General features: G+C 32.3%; 1 protein-coding gene and 1 pseudogene across 5 annotated transcripts; one reads left to right on the top strand and one right to left on the bottom strand.

Moving 5' to 3' along the window:
* The first annotated feature begins 4,886 nt into the window (after positions 1-4,886).
* On the top strand, positions 4,887-17,789 carry LOC146945821 (putative disease resistance RPP13-like protein 1). Of its 4 annotated transcripts, none has more exons than XR_015026514.1 (8): positions 4,887-5,048; positions 5,804-5,885; positions 5,979-6,109; positions 12,200-12,269; positions 12,631-14,062; positions 14,518-15,363; positions 17,348-17,468; positions 17,572-17,789. XR_015026514.1 is itself a non-coding variant. In XM_085744107.1 (6 exons), the coding sequence occupies exons 4-6, from the start codon at positions 8,727-8,729 to the stop codon at positions 12,633-12,635; spliced, it is 1,725 nt and encodes a 574-aa protein (XP_085600233.1). In that variant the 5' UTR covers positions 4,887-5,048; positions 5,804-5,885; positions 6,040-6,109; positions 8,537-8,726; the 3' UTR covers positions 12,636-12,913. The 4 variants fall into 4 exon arrangements, 1 of the variants encoding a protein (XP_085600233.1); XR_015026513.1 differs by having other exon boundaries at positions 6,040-6,109; XR_015026515.1 differs by having other exon boundaries at positions 6,049-6,109.
* LOC146945822 ((1S)-1,7-diacetoxy-luvungin A aldo-keto reductase-like) lies at positions 15,699-17,018 on the bottom strand (annotated as a pseudogene). The gene is made up of 4 exons (XR_015028049.1): positions 17,010-17,018; positions 16,440-16,615; positions 16,360-16,375; positions 15,699-16,205 (listed from the first exon to the last, which is right to left on the bottom strand). The product of XR_015028049.1 is annotated as a (1S)-1,7-diacetoxy-luvungin A aldo-keto reductase-like (transcript).
* Positions 17,790-21,560: the final 3,771 nt, after the last annotated feature.

A 21,560-nucleotide genomic window follows, 5' to 3' on the forward strand; every position in this document is an offset into this window, starting at 1 on the left:
GAGGCAACAGTGGCGGAAAGTGCTCTGGTACAGTGACGATGAGTCTTTGCGGTGGGACGAAAGGTGCTTGCAGGCACGCGTTAGCACTCCAACGCTTAAGTAAATATAGGAAATGAGATGGAATGTGTGAAAAGTGTGGGAAAAATGAATCATACCCACTGTTGCCTCCATCAGCTCCTCACGGGACAGATCAAGATCTAAGCCTATTTCACAATATAATCCTTTTATAGGGTTTGATACAAGTGTTTGAATAGAAACTTTCCAGAACAGAACATAGGTTCTGCTTGCGATGTTTGTACGCCAATTTTAAAAAGAAATTTGGTGGACGAGCACTTTTGACTTTTGAGGGACATCATGATGGCAGCTTACTTATTTTGAAGCTTGCGAAGGAAAAATGACACAAATAAAGGAGTTGAATCAAGCTCCTTATGACTGGTTAGTTGCTATACCTGCAAATAAGTGTTGCAAACATACTTTTCCTTTCTACTCCAGGTGAGATGTATTTATGAACAACATCAGCAGTAACGGATCTTGAATTATTTTGTTGTGGGTGCCAAATGTATGTAATATATATTAAGCCGTTTCAAGAAGTAACCATGAGTAATTAACAAGTAAAATGATGTTTCTTTTGATTATAGTGTGAGGAGCCGGTTCAAATCCACACAGAATTTTGAATAAAATATAAAAAATACAGTAGAAAAATTAAAAATAATAAGAGGCGGTAGGACACGAACCTACGCCATTTGATGAAAGATTGGTCACACTTCCGCTGCAACCAAGGGAAACTTGTTGTATGCTTATGTCTAATATGATATATGTAGCAATCTTTTAATGCCACTATTATCCCGCAAAGAGACATGCCCATAATCACAATGTTTGAATGGATAAGAAATTATTTGATGAGGAGATTTGCAACTCTTAGAGATAAGCTCAAAGACAGGAGTTTTTGTGTCAACAGTTAGGAAGTTGAAGACATAGGGACATATACGACTTAATTTCACACAATGATACTGTTGCACCTATTTTATTATGGATTGAGGAAATCGTGAACTTTTTTACTTTGACTAGCATATATTGGATTTTGGGTTATTGTATAATCAGTATTTTGAGTCATGTGTTTTGGGTCATTTAGTGGCTAATCTCATTTGGAATGACCATTATTTTAGGGTCTTGTATGATACATATTTTCTATGATGCTTGTTGGTTTCTTAAGCTTTGTTTAGCCAATGTTAACAAGCAAGTAGCTAATCATTATTATATGATGATGTTGATGGTTAGTTAGGGATATATTATATAGAAGATAAACATTAGGTAACACCGTAACGATATGGGACCATTCAAATTGATGGCCCTATGAAAGCCAACTACTAAGGTTATTTTAGGATGTGTTCGATGGTGAGAGCAAAATGCTTTTCCCATTTTTGTGGTTTGGATTATGAATTGTGAGTCATTATGGATAAGTCATAACTAAACATATATCACATCTTCAACAACAGTTATAACAACAACTAGATCAAGAAAAACCACCCTTCTTTTTTCATTTGTGGGTCAAGAATATCATATTATCCTCTCATATTATCCTAAACATTAATATTCTTTTTTGAAATATAAACATTAATATTCTTATATAGCAATATTTTATCTCAAGCAAAAATATTTCATTGTAGTCAACTTAAGCAACTCCATGATCTTGAATGTCTTTAGCAACATTGAGACAAAAATTACTTATTCTAATACTCATAAATGTATGTAGCAGCTCACACAACTTAAATGTTGCTCACCTTTTCAACCTTGATTTGTGCACTTCATTTGAAGCACATTTTATTACAATTTAATTTAACAAACAAGAAAATGGGATAAACTTAACCAAACTTGAAGATATTTCCAATCCTTAAATCATACAGATTAATTTTTAATTGATATATACTACTATTATATAAAAGTGATATTGTGTCTATTAAACCGTCCCAAATATAATTGCAAAGTGATCTTTTGTGGACTATATAAATAGTGGCCCACATTCTCGTTGTATCAAACTCTACTCGTGAGTGGAGTGCTTATAACAAAAAATCACAAACACAATTGACATAACATTTCACATCACAACATTTTCCAATACCCACCTTAACACATAAGCTATTAAGTGACTACTATCACTATTTAATTGCTTTATTAAATTTCCACATCAATTTAAAGAGTAATAATATTTGTACAGTCATTTAATCACAATTTTTGTGATAATTTTTTTTTATTCTTTTTTCTTATCAATCAAAAACAATAAAGAGAAAAAACAGAAGAGAAAAAATATGAATATTATATAAGTATAAGAGAGAAAGGTGTCCAAGATTTATCACAAAATAATTATATAAATATCGTTTCTCCAATTTATAACCTGAAACTTCTAGTATTTAACCACTTAACCAAGTAAGGTCAGCTTTTTTTTAACAATACAAGCAAGGCTAACTTGTTGTCCAAAAGCCTCGTTTAAATCTTTGAATCAAATAAAGGCAAACATTATCCAAAAATAATGGTTAAAAGCAGCACCTTTCTCATGTATGGTTGTTAGAAAGAAGAGTGAATAATAAATAATAAAATATATGATAGAAAAAAGAGAAATGATATTTGTACAACCATTTTTTGACAACTCTTTAAACAACCCTCTCTCTCATACTCACATGTGTTTTTTATTCTCTCTCTTCTTCTTTCTCTCTCCATTGTTTTTGTCCAATCACAAGAGAAGAAAATTGGTTGTCTTCAAAGTTGTCTAATTTGGGTTGTACAAATATCACTCCTCTAGAAAAAATTATCAATAATGCAATAATGTTGTAAAGTGATTTATAATAAAACACAAATGTCTTTTTAAAGTAAATTACAATAAAATACGGATAGAGTAAGAATCTATTTAAGACATATAGTAAGTTAAATATTTCAAAGGAAAATTAGGTTGCATTCCAATGATTTTAATAGAATGTTGTATTTTAACTAGGGGTGGACAGATGGGTTACACCCGCCCGAACCCGTCTGACCCGTAAGCAAAAAAGGGGAAACGGGCGGGTCGAAACGGGTTGAACGGTTTGACGGGTTAAAAATACGGTTTAGAACGGATAAGACCGGTCGAGTTCGGATGACAGAATCAAACCCACGGTTCACCGAAACCCGACCGTATCAATAGCTGTATTTTATTTGATTTGACTAGACACACTAATAAATTAACTTTCTCTCTCTCTCTCTTCCTTGAAAAGTGGAAACCACTCTCAAAAACCATCAACTCTCTCTCTCTCCAAAACCATTGTACAGAAAAAGAACTAGGGGGTTACGCTTCTTTCAACTTGCTTTCTAAATTTCACTTTACTTCATCAAAGTTCAAGCTATTCACGTTGATTCGGTCGAAGAACACAAATTGATTTTTTTTATGTCCATTTCCCATTTTACTATACTTCATCAACGTAAATGACCTTTCATGCTCCATGTCATACAAATTGATTTGTTTTCATAGGATATCCTTCTCTTGACTATGAAGGTCGAAGAACACTGCCATTGAGAATGTTACAAGGCCACAATTTCAAGCTATTCTTCATCTTCTTTGTTTTTTTATTTATTTTCATTCTGTATCACTTCTTCCATCATCTTCAACAATGGATCTGACCAACTTTTGACTTTTTTTAATTGTTATGTTTATGGATTTGTGCTTATATGTCATATGAGGACTTCTTTGTTCAAGTTTTTTCGTGTTTAAATGCTGGATTTGTAAAGCTTTTCTATCAATTTTTTTACTGTAAAACCGATACAATCCGTCGGAGAAACCGTCAAAACCGCCAAAACCGGAATTGTTGAAACCGAAGTCTCTATTGGACGGAGACGGAGGGTGATATTCAAACCGTCGGTTGACACGGTTTTGGATTTTGAACCCGAAAACCGGCCGAAACCGTCCGCTGTCCACCCCTAATTTTAACCCTTTTGGATTGATTCAATAGTGTTGATTTGGAATCTTATTAAAGTATGTTTTCACCAGTGTCTTGTCTCATATTCAATTATCTTCAATAATAATTTAAAGGGTTAATTATGTTTCTAGTCCCTATAAAATAGCGACCTTGTAAGTTTAGTCCCTACTTAATTTTAATAGCATTTTTAGTTCCTAATTTTGTTTTTCTGCACTGAGTATTAGTCCCTACTCAATTCAAATTTGTTTAATTTATGCTTAAACTCTTAAATTTTTGAACAATTTTTTGCAGACATGTTTAGAACATTATTAAAAGTTCGTCCGCAAAAAATTATCGCAAAATTTGATTTCTACATCCAGATTTTATTACTTTTTATCTTTAACTTTTGTCGTTTTAAAAAATTCATATTTAATTCATTTCATGTCAGAAAATTCTAAATTTTAGTAAACGAATCTTTCATAGTGTTCTAATCTTGTCTCAAAAAAATCGTTCAAAAATTTAAGAGTTTAAGGATAATTAATCAAACTTTGTTTTAGCAGGGACTAAAATTATAAGTAAATTTTTTTTATAGGGACTAAAAATGCTATTAAAATTAAGTAGGGACTAAACTTACAAGGTCGCTATTTTATAGGGACTAGAAACATAATTAACCCTAATTTAAATGGATTACATTAACTTTTTTAAAAAAAAAAAGAAAAAAGAAATATTGCCTTGTGCTTACAAAAAAAAAAAAAACAAAGAAATATTGCCTTTTGATTGCATCGATGTGAATGAAAAAATTGATGCCATTCACGAGTTTGCAGCTATCACACGATGTATTATTATATTTCTAAATATAGAACTAACTAATACAAGACTTTATCAATAAAAAATCTGATATTGCATGAGAAAGTGACACCTGGAAAACTTTCTTTCCATAGGTGTATAGTCTTCAAATTATAGTTTATAGTTATAGTTATAGATCTAGATAGATAGAATAAAATTCTCTCACCTATTTTTGTGTCTTGAATTGATTGATTGAATGCAAGAAAAGCCATGTCTTCTTACTCTTCTCTGATCTGCAGATCCATTGAATTTTGCTCTGATAACATCCTCTATTTTGCTCTGGTAATTATTATTCCTCATCTAAATTCAGTTTATTTTATGCTATGCGTTTCAATTTTAGTTGTTCCAAACTGTGTAACTTGGTATACTATTCACACAGGTCAACATATAAACCATGAATAGGTCCTTAATTATTTTTTGCCAATTATAGTTATTTGGTTTTATTTGATATTATGAGTTTTTTAAAAAAAATACTAAATTAATTCAATTGTTAACTTTCATGCTTATGCTTTTGTATGCATTTTGTGTAAAATGGTAGGCAATTCTGCAGCTCTTTATAAATAAATAAATTTATTATATAATCTTCTTAACTTGATATTATGTATTGTGGATTGATGGTGGTATTAGAGATTGGGGTTAGGCATTAATTGGGACTATTGTGCTTACAAGCATTATGGTCAACATATGAAATACAAATATTCTTCGAATTAGGCGTGTTTTGGTGTCGAACATTATGCATCGACACGACACCAACACAAATAATTATGTTGAATTATATGATTTTTAAATTTTTAACGATACCGGCATGTCCGATGCTCGTGACCGTATCCGTGCGTAATAGTGGTCAGCAATGGAAAGATTGAATTTTAGTGTTTCTTTCTCTGTCGCTGTAATGCAAATGTGCAAATGCTAAGTTCTGAAAGTGTGTGTAAAAAAAAATGAATAAATATGTCAATTTTATCTAAGATTGAAAGTTTATTACATCAATGAATGGCTTATGAAAACTACTCACATTTCGTTTGTCAACATTTGTTAAGGCCAGGAGCATGATGATTAACCAAGTGGCATTTTAACACTATTATGCTGAAGGGATGAAAGACTCCAAAAGATGCTTGGCAGGTTTTTCTATCTCAATATTTACTCTGTTATGCTGCTTCTCTTTATTCTTTGCATCATTATCTTTAACTATTTTTCCTCTTTGGATTTTGTTAGTTATTCTCTTCAGATACCATTTTTTTCAAAGCAGAAACTACCTAACTTAAGTTTCTCATAGATAATAAAGGGAGTGGTGATAGGAAGTGAAAGACGCAGTCAATATGTCGATCATTTTCACAAGGTTTAAGGTATTGTTATTTGTTACTATGCTAGCTAGAATTGAGACCTATCATGCATCATGTACAAAACTAATTTTTATCATTTGATCAATAAATCTCATCATTCAATTGGTTGAAATACGATGTGACTTTTTGATCTAATAGTGAAAAATACATTATACATAGTATAAGATCATTTTGTTTATGCATGTTAGACAAAACCATTAATTGTAAAGTGATTTATATCAAAGATGTTGTTTAATAGTTTAAATACGTAAATACCTTAACATACACTCCCTCTATTTTGGATTTCAATTGTGTGACTCTGATTACTTTAATGTATTTAAGGGATGAATGAATGATCAAAATAATTTATTTAGATGAAAAAATGATTGATTAAGAGAGAGATAAAAACAAAGGCACCAGACTCACTAAACTCAAACTCATCCAAGTGAAATCCATCCATTTCAGTCAATTCATATCTTTAAAGTAAAACCAATATTATTGTTAGAAATCTACGCATGTTAAAATAAAACGAATGGAGTATAAAAACTCACAAGTCACAACACACCATTTGCAACAAAAAAAGAAGTTAAAAGGTCAATTTTTGATCCCAATTTTTGTGATTTAAAAAACATTTCAACCCATCCCTCCCTCTCAATGGAATTGGCACCACCCACTCTCTATTTCTCCATAAACATGATAGTATGAGTCGAGTTGAAATCCTCTCTATTTATCAAAGAGCAATGCTATATATCAAGAAAGATTTTATCAAGAAAATTTCAAGAATGACATGGCAGAATAATCACCCTTAGATTTTATCAAGAAATTATTCCGAAATTAATATTAGCCAATAAAATCTCAACCTGGCCGGAAATCATGGGGTGATGGGTGTTATGTATGTTTTTTTTATGAAAGGTTAATAAATAAGATTGAAATCTAAGGGTGATTATTCTGCCATGTCATTCTTGAATCTTTCTTGATAAAATCATTCTTGATATCTAGCATTTTCCTTTATCAAAATAAAAGGATGATGTTCTTTGAATAGTGATATCTACAAAAATAAATAGTGGATTATACCATTAAGCGGAGTTAGTTCCACCATTATTAATTATTTTATTATTCTTATAATTTTTTTTTGTGTTTCTCTTTTTGAATAAAAGAAATTGAAATACTCTTACATTGAAAGGATCCTAACTCATATAGTATAAAGGATCCAAACTCATATATTATGCTAGTTCATTTGATTAACAAAGGGAGTTATGATCATCTCCAGTCACACGATTACTATAGTTTTGAAAATACGACATTAAATAAGTTAGTGTTTTTGATTTATTTTAAAACTTCAATAATTACATCACAATTTCTTTTGAAAAATGGAGAGGATCTCAACCATAACAAAATATGTAAAGGGAAAAGTTTCAGTGTTAGAATCTTACCAAAAAAAAGAAAATACAAATATAACAACTAAAACAAACATTAAAAACAAAATAAAGAGAATGGTAATGAATACCTTGGAGAATTGGTTAAAGACTTAAAGAGTTAAAATTAGTAAATTTGCATAAAAAAATGACGTAATTATTGTTAAAATAAACGTAAAAATTTATACTCATTCCGTCTCATATTAAACGACACAGTTGACTCTGTCACACATATCAATGTATATTTTTTATCATTAATATCTTTAATTATCTATTAAAAAAAATTATGAAAATTTAATATTTTAAAAATATTCATCGAGACGAATCCAACAACATCTTATATGATATTATTTATCTTTGTATATTAGTAGAAAAATATAGTCAAAGTATATCAGATTAACATTGTCGATGCAAATCGTCAAACAAGTCATTTAATATAAGATGGAAGGAGTAATTAAAAGCAAAATTTATATTAATGGATTTCTCAACCATATCATTAGGACACTGATTAGCAAAAACCAATAAAATAAAATAAAAATAAAAATTTATTAATACAAAATGACGATGTACATAGAAGCTTGAGAGGGTCCCACATTAATTAGTTATTACCAAGATAAACCATACTCCCTCCGGTCACTATTATAAGCAAATTTTGACTTTTTAGATTCATTCAATAAATGATGTATATGGTCTACAATATAGACCACATACATAATTTATTGAATGAATCTAAAAAGTAGAAATTTGCTTATAATAGTGACCGGAGGGAGTAACAATCATGTGTCAAAATCTAGGCTAAACAGGTAATAATAGTAATAATGCAGAATCAATTAACAAACATTTGGCTGGACCCACTATATAAAAAGAGAAAAGCTCACCTTATCTTCTTACACTAATCGGATTTATCTCTCTAGTGTTAGTGTTCAGTGTTGTTTGTGCATTTGAAACCCTAGTTTTCCTGCTCACTTGCTTGCTCCTTTTTTCTGCCATGGCTGCTGAATTTGTTGGCGGTGCAATTGTTAATTCAATCATTGAGGTCTTGGTTGATAAGTTAGCTTCAACCGAAATGATGGATTACTTTCGAACCAAACTCGATGAGAATTTGCTGAAGAAGTTAAACAATAGTTTGATTTCCATCAATGCTGTTGTTCAAGATGCTGAGCAGCAGCAGATCAGAAGGCCTACTGTCAAGGAATGGATTTGTAATGTCAAAGATGCTATGATGGATGCTGAGGATGTTCTTGATGAAATCTACATACAAAATTCGAATAATGAGGGACACTCTTTTAGAAATCAGTGGTTCATACCCTAATGATACTAATTTCACCCTGGTTCAACGTAAGTTAGCAAATGAACTGAATGGGAAGAAGTTTTTTCTTGTTTTGGACAATATGTGGAATGACAACAAAATGCAATTGAAAAAGTTGAAGATTCCATTTCAGCGTGGGGCTAAGGGAAGTAAAATCCTTGTCACTACGCGCAGTAGTGAAGTTGCTTCAGGCATGGAGTCAGATCATACTCATCTTCTACAAAAATTAGAAGAAGAACATGCATGGGAGTTGTTTTCCAAACATGCATTCAAAAATCAAGAGAGTTCTCGAATAACCTTTGGCTCGGGAATTTTGGAGGGAATTGCCATAGGTGTCATGAGGAAATGTGATGGATTACCTTTAGCTTTGGAAGCAATTGGGGGTCTGTTGAGCGTACATTCATCCTTGCAGGACTGGAATAGGATATCGAAAAGCGGTATATGGAACTTACCAGGAGAAACAGAAATTGTCCCTGCTTTGATGTTAAGTTATCAAAAGCTTCCATATGATCTTAAGAGGTGCTTTGGGTACTGTGCATTATTCCCTAAAGGCTACCTATTTGACAAGGATGATTTAATTTTACTATGGACGGCTGAAAACTTTCTCCCTAGACGAGAGAATGGTGAGTGGTACTTTAACAATCTACTGTCAAGATCATTTTTCCAGCCATCAGAAAAATATAAAAATTATTTTATCATGCATGACTTACTTCATGACTTAGCTGAAACTGTGTTTGGGGATTTTTGCTTAACATTGGGAGCCAAAAGAGGGAAAAATATATCGGGGAGGACTCGTCATTTTTCATTTGTATGTGATAAAATTGGATCTTCAAAAGGGTTCGAGACCTTATATAAAGATAATAAGTTGCGGACATTTATACCACTGTCTATGAATTCTTACCAACATCGTTGGTTGTCGCCCTTGACGTCATTGGAGCTTCCAAAGTTGTTCTCGAAGTGTAAGTTGTTGCGTGTATTGTCATTGTGCGGGTACATGGATATGGTGGAGTTGCCGGATACAGTAAGAAATCTTAAACATCTCCGTCATCTCGACCTTTCCCGGACTGGGATAAGAAATTTGCCGGATTCTTTATGCTCCCTTCTTTACTTGCAAACATTGAAGGTGAAGGATTGTGAGTATTTGGAAGAGCTGCCTGTGAATTTACACAAACTGGTGAATTTGTCTTATCTTGACTTTAGTGGAACTAAGGTTACAAGAATGCCAAAGCAAATGGATAGACTACAAAATCTTCAAGTTCTTAGTTCTTTTTATGTGGACAAGGGCAGTGAGTCCAATGTGGAACAGTTAGGAGATCTCAATCTACATGGAAATCTGTCCATTTTAGAGCTACAAAATATTACCAAGCCATTGGATGCAGCTCTTGCAAAAATAGAAAGTAAGTCCGATCTTTTGAAACTAAATTTAAGGTGGAATGCTACTAGTACCAGTTCACAAGAAGAAAGGGAGGTGCTCGAGAACCTTAAACCTTCCATATATTTGACAGCGCTCTCAATCGAAAAGTACGGTGGTACATCGTTCCCAATTTGGTTTCAAGACAACTCACTGGTAAGTTTGGTGTCCCTAGAGTTGAGCAATTGTAAAAATTGTCTTTTGCTTCCTTCGCTTGGAACTATGTCATCACTTAAGCACCTTAGGATCACTGGGCTCTCTGGGATAGTGGTGATTAGCACGGAGTTTTATAGGGATGTGAGCTGCTCTTCTCCATCTGTTTCATTTCCATCCTTGGAAACTTTAATTTTTAAGGATATGAATGGATGGAAAGAATGGGAATCTGAAGATGTTGTGGGTGTATTTCCACGCCTACAAAAGCTTTATATAGTGCGATGTCCAAGTCTGAAAGGCAAAATGCCAAAGTCACTTGAATGTTTAGTGAATCTAAAAATCTGTGACTGTAAACAACTTGTTGATTCTGTTCCATCTTCTCCGTTAATCAGGGAATTACGTCTAATCAATTGCGGAAAATTGAAATTTAATTTTTGTTCACCCTCTCTGATGTTTCTTGAAATTCGTGGATGTTGCGTGGGAGGATCCTCCATGCATTTCATCGGGAGTGCCTTATCTGTATGTGGTACCAACATTAAAGTGTTGAAAATTGAAGACTGTCCAACTGTGCAAATTCCACTACTTGGTCGCTACAATTTCCTTGTAAAATTGGGCATCAGTGGTAGCTGTGACTCTCTAACGACCTTCCCTCTCAAACTGTTCCCGAATCTTGACACTCTTGATGTTTATAAGTGTATTAATTTCGAAATGATTTCACAGGAAAATGAACATCTTAAACTCACATCTCTCTCAATTGGAGATTGTCCTAAATTTGCATCATTTCCAAATGGAGGATTGTCTGCACCCAGGCTTCAGCAGTTTTATCTTTCCAAATTAGAGAAGTTAAAATCACTTCCTGAATGCATGCATATCCTCCTCCATCTCTTTATAAGCTGTCTATAAATGATTGTCCACAATTGGTGTCCTTCTCCACTAGAGGTTTGCCTTCAAGTATAAAAAGCCTCCTTCTCATTAAATGTTCCAACCTTCTCATCAACTCCCTGAAATGGGCGTTTCCAGCAAATACATCTCTCTGTTACATGTATATCGAAGAAATAGATGTGGAGTCTTTTCCCAATCAAGGGTTGATTCCACTCTCTCTTACCACTCTAAATATCACTGGTTGTCAAAATCTCAAACAACTTGACTACAAGGGTCTCGACCACCTCCCCTCTCTTTCATCACTAACTCTTAAAAACTGTCCCAACATACAACGTTTACCGAAGGAGGGTTTACCTAGATCCATATCAACTTTACAGATTTCGGGGAACTGTCCATTACTTTTAGAAAGATGCAAGAAACCTTATGGAAAGGATTGCGAGAGGATTGCGCATATTCAATGTATAATGATTGACGGTCCTGAGAGGGACCAACAGTCATAGTGCCAACAATTACTCAGGTACCGACTATTTACATGTTTTCTTTTGGTATATCTCATATCAAGTGGTGCAGATTTATATTCAAATAGTATTTACTTGAACTGGACCCACTTTAAAATGACAAAGTTTGAGAGTGCGTATGGATCAGTGGGATTTATGTTGTAATCTGAAATGCAGTGTTTAAATACAAATTTGTACCCTGTAAATCCTAAGTGGGTAATAATAGAGATCAATACAGTTGGAGACGTAGACGCAATTGGCCGAGCTTAATTAGTTACCAAACGTTGTGTGTTCATTGTTTGCGTTTTTTCCTATCTTTAATCTTTTGGACTAGAGTTGCTGTTCTAACACTATCTGATCTGTGTTTGCTGATCTCTACTTATCGTAACACAAAAGTTTAATATTTTCAAATATTCATTTAACCTTGAATTTCACTCGTATTGCTAGGGATGGGTATTGAGCTATCAGGATTCTGGAACTTGGTTTCTTGCATCGTTGAAAAGTGTACGATATAAAGGTAATGTGTTTTGTTATTAAACATGAATGATATCTTTGGACTCCTGCTATGCATACTGAAGTGTGTAGTTACCTGGCTAATTGGTGACATATGCTATTTTAAACTTTAAGCAAATACATAGAACACTTTGTACAACTTTATTAGATGACGTGATTTGTTTTTTGAGTTTCTAAAAGAACATTGAGTTTTATAGCAGAATTAATTTCTTGTTCAAATCTGTCACAATAAACTATTAATTTCCGCCTCATCCTGTCAACTGTGTATTATTCTCTTCATGATGTGATTATTTCAGAATTAAAAGGCATGCATAAGCTATTTCATATTGATTGATGAATGCTCCATTTGATTTTTCACAATACAGGTTAGAAGGACAATCCAGTGAGAGTTTGGTTTGCTTAAGCATTACAGGAAGAACTTTTTGCTTATTCAAGTGTTGGTTTTTGGTTCTGATTCAAGTGTTGGTTTCATATTGTGTGTCATGTACCGAGAACTCATGTCTGATTATGTTTTGGTTTCATATACTCAAGTCATATTTTGGTTTGGTGGACAATTTATAGTCATTTGCTTCTGTATTTTCAGTTTCTCTGTACTGTATGGACCTATAATTTTTTGTCTGATTATTACTTTGTCCTTGCTTGTTTAAATTTTTGAATATTTATGAGCTAAGCGTTGTTTATTTGAATTGATTGCATATCATTTGTTTTTGTTGAAGAAATTGCATATAATGGGTGAGGGCTCACTTAAGATGATGCTGATGGTTAGTTAGGGATATATAGAAAGATAAACATCATGTAACACCACAACGAGTGGGGACATGAAAGCCAGCAACTAAGGTTATTTTAGGATGTGTTCAATGGTGACAGCAAAATGCTTTCCTCGTTTTTGTGGTTTGGATTATGAATTGTGAGTCATTATGTATGTTTATGCCTAATATGATATATGTAGCAATCTTTTAATGCCACTATTATGCCGCAAAGAGATATGCCCATAATCACAATGTTTGAATGGATAAGAAATTATTTGATGAGGAGATTTGTAACTCTTAGAGATAAGCTCAAAGACAGGAGTTTGTGTGTCAACAGTTAGGAAGTTGAAGACATTGGGACATATACGACTTAATTTCACACAATGAAGTTGTTGCACCTATTTTATTATGGATTGTGGAAATCGTGAACTTTTTTACTTTGACTCGTATATTTTGGATTTTGGGTTATTGTATGATCAGTATTTTGAGTCATGAGTTTTGGGTCATTTAGTGGCTAATCTCACTTGGAATGACCATTATTTAGGGTCTTGTATGATACATATTTTCTATGATGCTCGTTGGTTTCTTAAGCTTTGTTTAGCCAATCACTAGTACAAAAATCACTTTTTAACTCAGGGATATTAAATAGGTTGGTATCCACATGATTTAAAAGCTCAAACCGGTGATAAGGCTTTAACAAAGAAGTTTTTTAAATTGGTCCACCTGACTTAAAAAAGTTTTTTAATAAATTAAAAACTATTAAAACAAAATACACTAGTTTGTCCAAAAAAAAAAACACTAAACTCTATCTTCCATCTCATTACGCATTAACGCGAGATCTCGTATCTTCACTGTTCAGAAACCTTCTCTACAGTCGCCTCCCCTCCGCCGAGCCTTTCCACAACCACCACCTAGCACCTCACTCCTTCAACGTTCTCTGGTTTTTCTATTATTATTTCCACGCAATTTGTAGATGTCAAATCTAGGGTTTGCGATTCGAAGTAGAAGAATGGTTGTCTCGCAGATCTACACGAACCTGTCACCATTAGTGAGTAAATTTCCTCTTCCTCTTCTTATTTGATTTTGATTTTGTGATTTTGATTAGGATTTCCTTCTAGCGATTTTAGCTTTCTGTGACCTGTGTTTTGGATTTCGAGATTTTGGCAACATGCAATTCATGGCTTCAGAAAGTGAATATCAATAATTTCATATTATAGACTCTGGTTTACATTCAGTTATTTGATATGTTGCTGGTTGAACATGAATTGTTTGATAAATGTTCTTGTAAGTGATTATTTGATAAATCTACGCTATTTTATATGAACTACGTAAGGGAATGACTTCAGGATGGCATTCTTACTCGCAAAGTTACAATGTGTTAGTCATGTTTGGTAAATTTGAGAAAGTTGCTGCTATAATGCTCAATCTACGAATTATCCTTTCTTATATGCATTGGAGATTTTTAGTAATGGTTCCGTTTTTATTTGTGATTCTTTCTTGTAGGCATTTCTTGTTATGTTTTTATGGAATTCTTGGCAATTGGCATTGGCTTCATTCTCATAAGGAGATAAAAGAAATTAAGATTTGAAGGTAATATCTATCTTTCTTGATTGTTTTCGAGTCTTCTAATATTGGATGTAGAAAGAAACAAAAGTCACGAGTCCATGACTCATAGTATAAGTGAATCTTCTTACAGGCGCATTGTTCATTCTCTAAAGTTATTATACTTTTTTGTCTTCATCGCCATGATACTGAATTAGCTTATACCTTAATGTCAGAGAGGGTTGTTGATCATTTAGCATGACGTTGTGTGGTCAATTTGGTAGGAGTGGAGTGGTTTTATTTTTAATAATAAAGTGGTGACAGTTGATATGTAAATTTGGTTGATAGTATTGTGAGGTAAGAACTAGTTTTCTGCTGTTAGGCTGAGTCTGTTTATGTTCTGTGGTTTTGTGGTGGCTGTCCTGTTTCAGCCCTGGTGCTCTTCGCATGCTTTTGACAAGCTTTTTTGCTACTGCTATGGGGATTTGTATCTCTGATTTTTTTTCCTTCAGCTGCAGTTTTCTTTGGAGCTTGGTGTGAGCTTCCGATGGTTGCGGTTCATTTGTTTTGCTTCATGTTGGGTATGGAGGTTTTGATTGCGTCCTTTCTCTTGTTTCGTTGCTCCCTGTTGTTTTACTAATTACCTTTGGTTATTGTTTGGCTTTTAAGTTGTTTGAGGTGTATGTGGGTTTGTTTCTTTGTACTGTATTTTTGGTTTATGCTCTTGACAGTTTTGATGTGATCTTATCTGATAGTGCCACAAGAGAAGCTCTTAGAGAGGGATGGCGCCATCGAAAACTCAACCTGGTAATGATGCATCTTATTTCAATTATCAGATTTTTCTGTCTTATTTTTCTAGTTCAATTTTAAATTTTTAAAGTGAATGGATGCATAATGATGATGGTGGTGCATGCATCAGCAACTTAACTTCTAGAGCCTTACCGTATTCATACGTGTGCTAGTTGTCTTTGTTCAATTCTTTGAATTTCCATATTTTTTTCTCTCTATATTTGTTCCCTCTAAACTATCTTAATTGGTGCAGACTTTTATTGTTCTTTATTGGTTTAAAAAAATCGAATTGTTTGATTTTATAGTAAGGAGGATACTATTGTTCAGTATATATTTATTAAGAGAACACTCTGTTTCTTTGATTTTGTTGGAAGGAAATTGACCATTGAATTAAAGATATTAGTTAAAAGTTCACTTACATAAGGAACTTGGATTTGAGTACAATTTAAATCTTATTTGTAATGTCTTTAATCTCTTGAGAAAAACCCTCTTTGCATTATTTTACTACTTATAACTATTCAGCAGCACATACACTTTCCATGATCCCATCATTTATTCAAACAAGAATTTGCTCAAACATCACCATCCCACAGCTCCTCCAAGGTTTTGTAAGGTCCATTATCAGATACAAACATTTCTGCCTTTTGAAATCTGCTTTGATGAATCTGATTGATTTTGTCTAATTCTTCTTGGTTCAATTCCCAATCAAATATTTCAATGTTTTGTTTCATCCTCTCCTTGTTGAAGCTTTTCACAATGGGAATTGCCCCTTGCTGGTATATCCACCTTAGTGCTATCTGCATAATATATATCCACATTAGAAATAGACTTTCTTTCAGTATAACAGTCATCTCAATATACTAGTTTATGTATGACTTTGAGAGGTTTCAACTGTTAAAAGAGATAAAATATAGAACCAATTATTTGTTCTCACCTAACAATCTAAGGTTTTGAAGAGTTGGTTTATGATGTGATATTATATTAGGACTTCTATGACCAAGTCTAAAGTTTTACCATTGAAAAAAAGAAGCTGAATTTTAAAACAAAAGGATGTATATTTTAAAAACCTTATTAAAATTTTAATTGGCTAAAACATATGAAATAAAATAATGAGCTGCGGGATTTCGTGCAGAATTGGATTCTCCATCACTGTAGGCGAACCCCAACTTAGTTTGTATCCTCCTAGTGGTGACCATGCACTGACATGGATTCCTTTCTGCTTTCAGAATTCTCTGAGTTTCCCCTGTTGCCATGATGGGTTCATTTCCACCTAAATCCAAACAAGAATTTGTAACAAAAACATATAACACTGTGACTATAATTAGTAAGATGTATCATATATAGATGACAATTGTGTGCTTAGTCCGTACGAAAGTATTGAAAAATGTATTTAAGAAATATCAGTGGAAATTTTTCACACAATTCACAATTGTCTCTTGTGAATGTTAACTTTGAGATTTGAGTTGTGGTTATAAAGGATAGTTTAAGACAAAAGTAAGATATTATAATTATTATATTATTGGCTATTTGACTATTTAATAGGGGTTTGCTTGGTGACTAGGTTATCACTAAAATTGGTGCAATTGTTAAATATATGACAATAGTTAAATATGACATCTCTTATGCATACAACACAATTCACAATCAATAGAATGCCTAAATACACATGACATGTTTTCTTGACATTTTCAACAAACATTATATGTGGCATTTTGTTTAATCATGTGCAATACTTTAACAAAATTGGTTTAACCCATTGACAATTGTTATATTAACTCATTCATTTATTTTAATTCATTCCATTAAATTGTGGTTCATAGTGGTTTGTGATCTTGTGTTCAACAATATTTACTTCCTGTTTTCCGAACATAATTACTCAATATAGTCGATACTTTAACAATACTTTAACAATATTTTTTTCCTGTTTTCCGAACATAATTACTCGATAGTCGATACTTTATTTTATAAGAGCATGTAATCATGAAAAATTTGTTGACATCAGGTTGGACCTATACCGATTGACGATGGAGTGGGCAAAGAAATTGCAACTGAGATTAAAACAAATCTAGCAAGCAGCAAAACCTTCTATTACTGATTCTAATGGACGTGATTTCATCGAACGGGTATGTCAAACAGGTTTAACAATTATTTTCTAGTTAGAGTTTTTCTATGACAATACTAAATACAATGAGTTTTTAACTTCTATGATGATGCATACTTGTACAGGTTCGAGACTAGAGAAAAGACTGGAACTTGGAAGTGAATCAACCTGTTACTGGAAATTATTACCCTGTATGTTATGTTGATTGTTAAGCCATGTGTATCACAACATCTATGATTTTATGTTGAGCCTTATTATTGTAATCTGTAGGATCTTGGCTAGTTGAATTTCTATGCAACCTTGAGATAACACTGATTTAGAATAAACGTGTGTACTAGTGCTACCCCATGATGTTAGTGTATGTTTTTTATTAGAACTGATGTTGGAAATTTATGCAAGGTTGTGCATTCTGTTATTGTTCTATAATCGTGTATAAAAAAAAAATTAAAATATAAGAGAGAATTTAAATGGGGTGAACCGATTTAAATTCTAGGATTTTTGACTCTTGTTAGCCTTTTTTAAATGGGTTCAACCAATTTAAATTAAAAGATTTTAGATGGGTTCAACCGATTTAAATTAAACGATTTTAAATCGGGTAAAGGGGGCTGACTTAAAATCAAATACACTTTTTAAATCGGCCACCTATAAATCGGATGTTCACCCGATTTAAAAAGTCATATTCACCTGATTTAAAAAGTGTTTTCTGCACTAGTGAATGTTAACAAGCAAATAGCTAACCATTATTATATGATGATGTTGATGGTTAGTTAGGGATATATTATATAGAAGATAAACATTACGTAACACCCTAACGATATGGGGCCATTCAAATAGATGGCCCTATGAAAGCCAGCTACTAAGGTTATTTTAGGATGTGTTCAATGGTGACAGCAAAATGCTTTCCCCATTTTTGTGGTTTGGATTGTGAATTGTGAGTCATTATGGATAAGTCATAACTAAACATATATCACATCTTCAACAACAGTTATAACAACAACTAGATCAAGAAAAACCACCCTTCTTTTTTCATGTGTGGGTCAAGAATATCATATTATCCTCTCATATTATCCTAAACATTAATATTCTTTTTGAAATATAAACATTAATATTCTTATATAGCAATATTTTATCTCATGCAAAAATATTTCATTGTAGTCAACTTAAGCAACTCCATGATCTTGAATGTCTTTAGCAACATTGAGACAAGAATTACTTATTCTAACACTCATAAATGTATGTAGCTCCTTGATAGGAGTATGTAGCAGCTCACACAACTTAAATGTTGCTCACCTTTTCAACCTTGATTTGTGCACTTCATTTGAAGCACATTTTATTACAATTTAATTTAATAAAACAAGAAAATGAGATAAACTTAACCAAACTTGAAGATATTTCCAATCCTTAAATCATACAGATTAATTTTTAATTGATATATATTATATAAAAGTGATATTGTGTCTATTAAACCGTCCCAAATATAATTGCAACGTGATCTTTTGTGGACTATATAAATAGTGGCCCACATTCTCGTTGTATCAAACTCTACTCGTGAGTGGAGTGCTTCTTATAACAAAAAATCACAAACACAATTGACTACCATCACTATTTAATTGCTTTATTAAATTTCCACATCAATTTAAAGAGTAATAATATTTGTACAATCATTTAATCACAATTTTTGTGATAATTTTTTTTCTTCTTTTTTCTTATTAATCAAAAACAATAGAGAGAAAAAACAGAAGAGAAAAAATATGAATATTATATAAGTATAAGAGAGAAAGGTGTCTAAGATTTATCACAAAATGATTATATAAATATCGTTTCTCCAATTTATAACCTTAAACTTCTAGTATTTAACCACTTAACCAAGTAAAGTCAGCTTTTTTTTAACAATACAAGCAAGGCTAACTAGTTGTCCAAAAGCCTCATTTAAATCTTTCAATCAAATAAAGGCAAACATTATCCAAAAATAATGGTTAAAAGCATCACCTTTCTCATGTATGGTTGTTATAGACATCATCACTTGGATTCAATTCTTTAGCCACTATTGCCAACAAGACTGAGTTGAGTTCCTTACGCAACAATGCCTCCAACATCAAGTAATACACTAAGCTGTCACTATCTTATTGGTTCATTGTATCCAGCTTACAGAGTTGCACTTAAAACATTCTTTAAATAAAATTGAACTAGAAATTTTAATTTGAAAATTTGTTACTAACGATTTCTTTATGAGAAATTATGAGTTTTCTTTGGTTCTTTATTCTCACCTGACTAGAGGTGGTATTTTAAGATATATGGACGGACTCTTTTATTTTAAGATTATATAAATCAAACTCTTGCTACTAACTCTAGGCCTCCAAAATAATAAAATTTACTTTATAAAAATTCCTATATTTAATTATTTTCAAACTTAAAGTTAAAAAATAAAGTTGTTAGAATTAAAACTCTTTCCACAAAAATTAAATCAATTGACTTTATTACTTAAAAAATTAGCAAATGAAATTGATTAAATTAATTTAAATATTAATTTTTATTCTAAAGATTATAAAAAAAACATTTAGATCAAAATTTATAATTTTACTAAAATATGTATATGTTTTTAAAAAGACTTCCTCATTAAATTTTCTTTAGACCATATAACGTAGTGGGCGGGACATGTAAGTAAGTGAGATTGTACTTGAGACATAAATTGAAACCCCCTTGATTTTTTCTTGAGAAGTATACTAACATGTACCATAAAGATAGATATTATATATTAGAAATAGTGTCAATGTAATTTTTAAAATTTTAAAATTATTTTTCCTTCAATAAATACTTATTTTTTGAAAATTCTTAGTTGGTCATAACCACAAATATTAATTTTCTTTTTTGTTAAACAATATTAATCATTTAATCACACACATAAAATATATCCATCATTTTAATTTAAATATTTTAACAAAAAGAACAAATTGAGTATTTTCTTTCTTTCTACCTTTTTCAATTTATTTGAACGTAGTTAAATGCTTAAATTTCAGCTTGTGACCACACAAGCTTCACTCCCATTTACAACTTCTCTCACCAAGAAAATAATTCATAATTTGGTAGTGTTACGTGTGAATAAATCAATGTAAAAATATGTGATAAAATAGCAAGAATCTTTATGAGTGTCAAGATTAGTTGAGGACTTAAATTTTTGTTTGAATGAGATTGGTGGTGCAGCTGGTGCTGATGGAGTGATGGTTGAAAAAGGAAAACATATGCCACTTGTAGTTTCAGAGTCAAGTAAAGCTGTATTATTCATCATAGAACTCACCCCAAAAAAAAAAAAAAAAAAAACCATTCTTAACAAATCCGCAAATATTGATCTATAATTATAAATTATACGTGCTTTTTTTGAGGCATAATTAACAACTATATTTTGAAGGAAAAAAAAGTTCAATATTGGTGAAAGTTCAATTCTTTAAGGGGAATCAGTCACTTTAGTCCCTGAATGGGAGAGGATTCGTCACTTCAGTCCTTGAATGAAGAGAAATTGCAAAACAGTCCCTGCATGGTCAATTTCAGGGACTAAAGTGACTAACGGAGACTACATTCAGGGACTAAATTGACTAACGAGGTTTGCATTCAAGGACTAAATTGACTAACAAAATCTACATTCAGGGACTATTTTGCAATTTATCTGCATTCAGGGACTAAAGTGGCGAATCCCTTCCAATTCAGGGACTAAAGTGACTAATTCCCCATTCTTTAACTAATACGTAATAAAGTATACAAACGAGTCAATGATGATATTTTATTATTATTGTCTTTAAATAAAGTGCATGTATCTTTCAAAAATAAAAAATAAAATAATAAAGTGCATGCAATTTTCCTAATATGTATTGTCAGTAGGGCTGTCAAAACGGGCCGGCCCGAAAGTCCGAATTAAATGCAGGGCCTGGGCCGAAAATTTGGAGCCCGAATCGATTCAGGGCTTTTTGGCCCGGCCCGCAAGCCCGCCAAAAAATACAATTTTTTTTTTGTCTTTGTGTGTATATGAAATTCAGTTCTTAGTTCTCACACAGGCGCCAGACAATACCATCTTCGCAAGCTCACTCAAGTCTCAGAATTAATATAAAATAATATCCAGTCA

Source organism: Medicago sativa, chromosome 2 (genome assembly GCF_051527215.1).
Source record: "Medicago sativa cultivar Bolivia chromosome 2, Bolivia_mono, whole genome shotgun sequence".
NCBI lineage: Eukaryota > Viridiplantae > Streptophyta > Magnoliopsida > Fabales > Fabaceae > Medicago > Medicago sativa.

What these genes read in the sequence shown, in the direction of transcription:
- LOC146945821 (XM_085744107.1), top strand. Translation starts at nt 8,727, where the DNA reads ATGCTGAGGATGTTCTTGATGAAATCTACATACAAAATTCGAATAATG. An exon ending in GGTTTCAAGACAACTCACTG is followed by an intron (nt 10,377 to 12,199) that starts GTAAGTTTGGTG and finishes TCGTATTGCTAG; the next exon opens with GGATGGGTATTGAGCTATCA.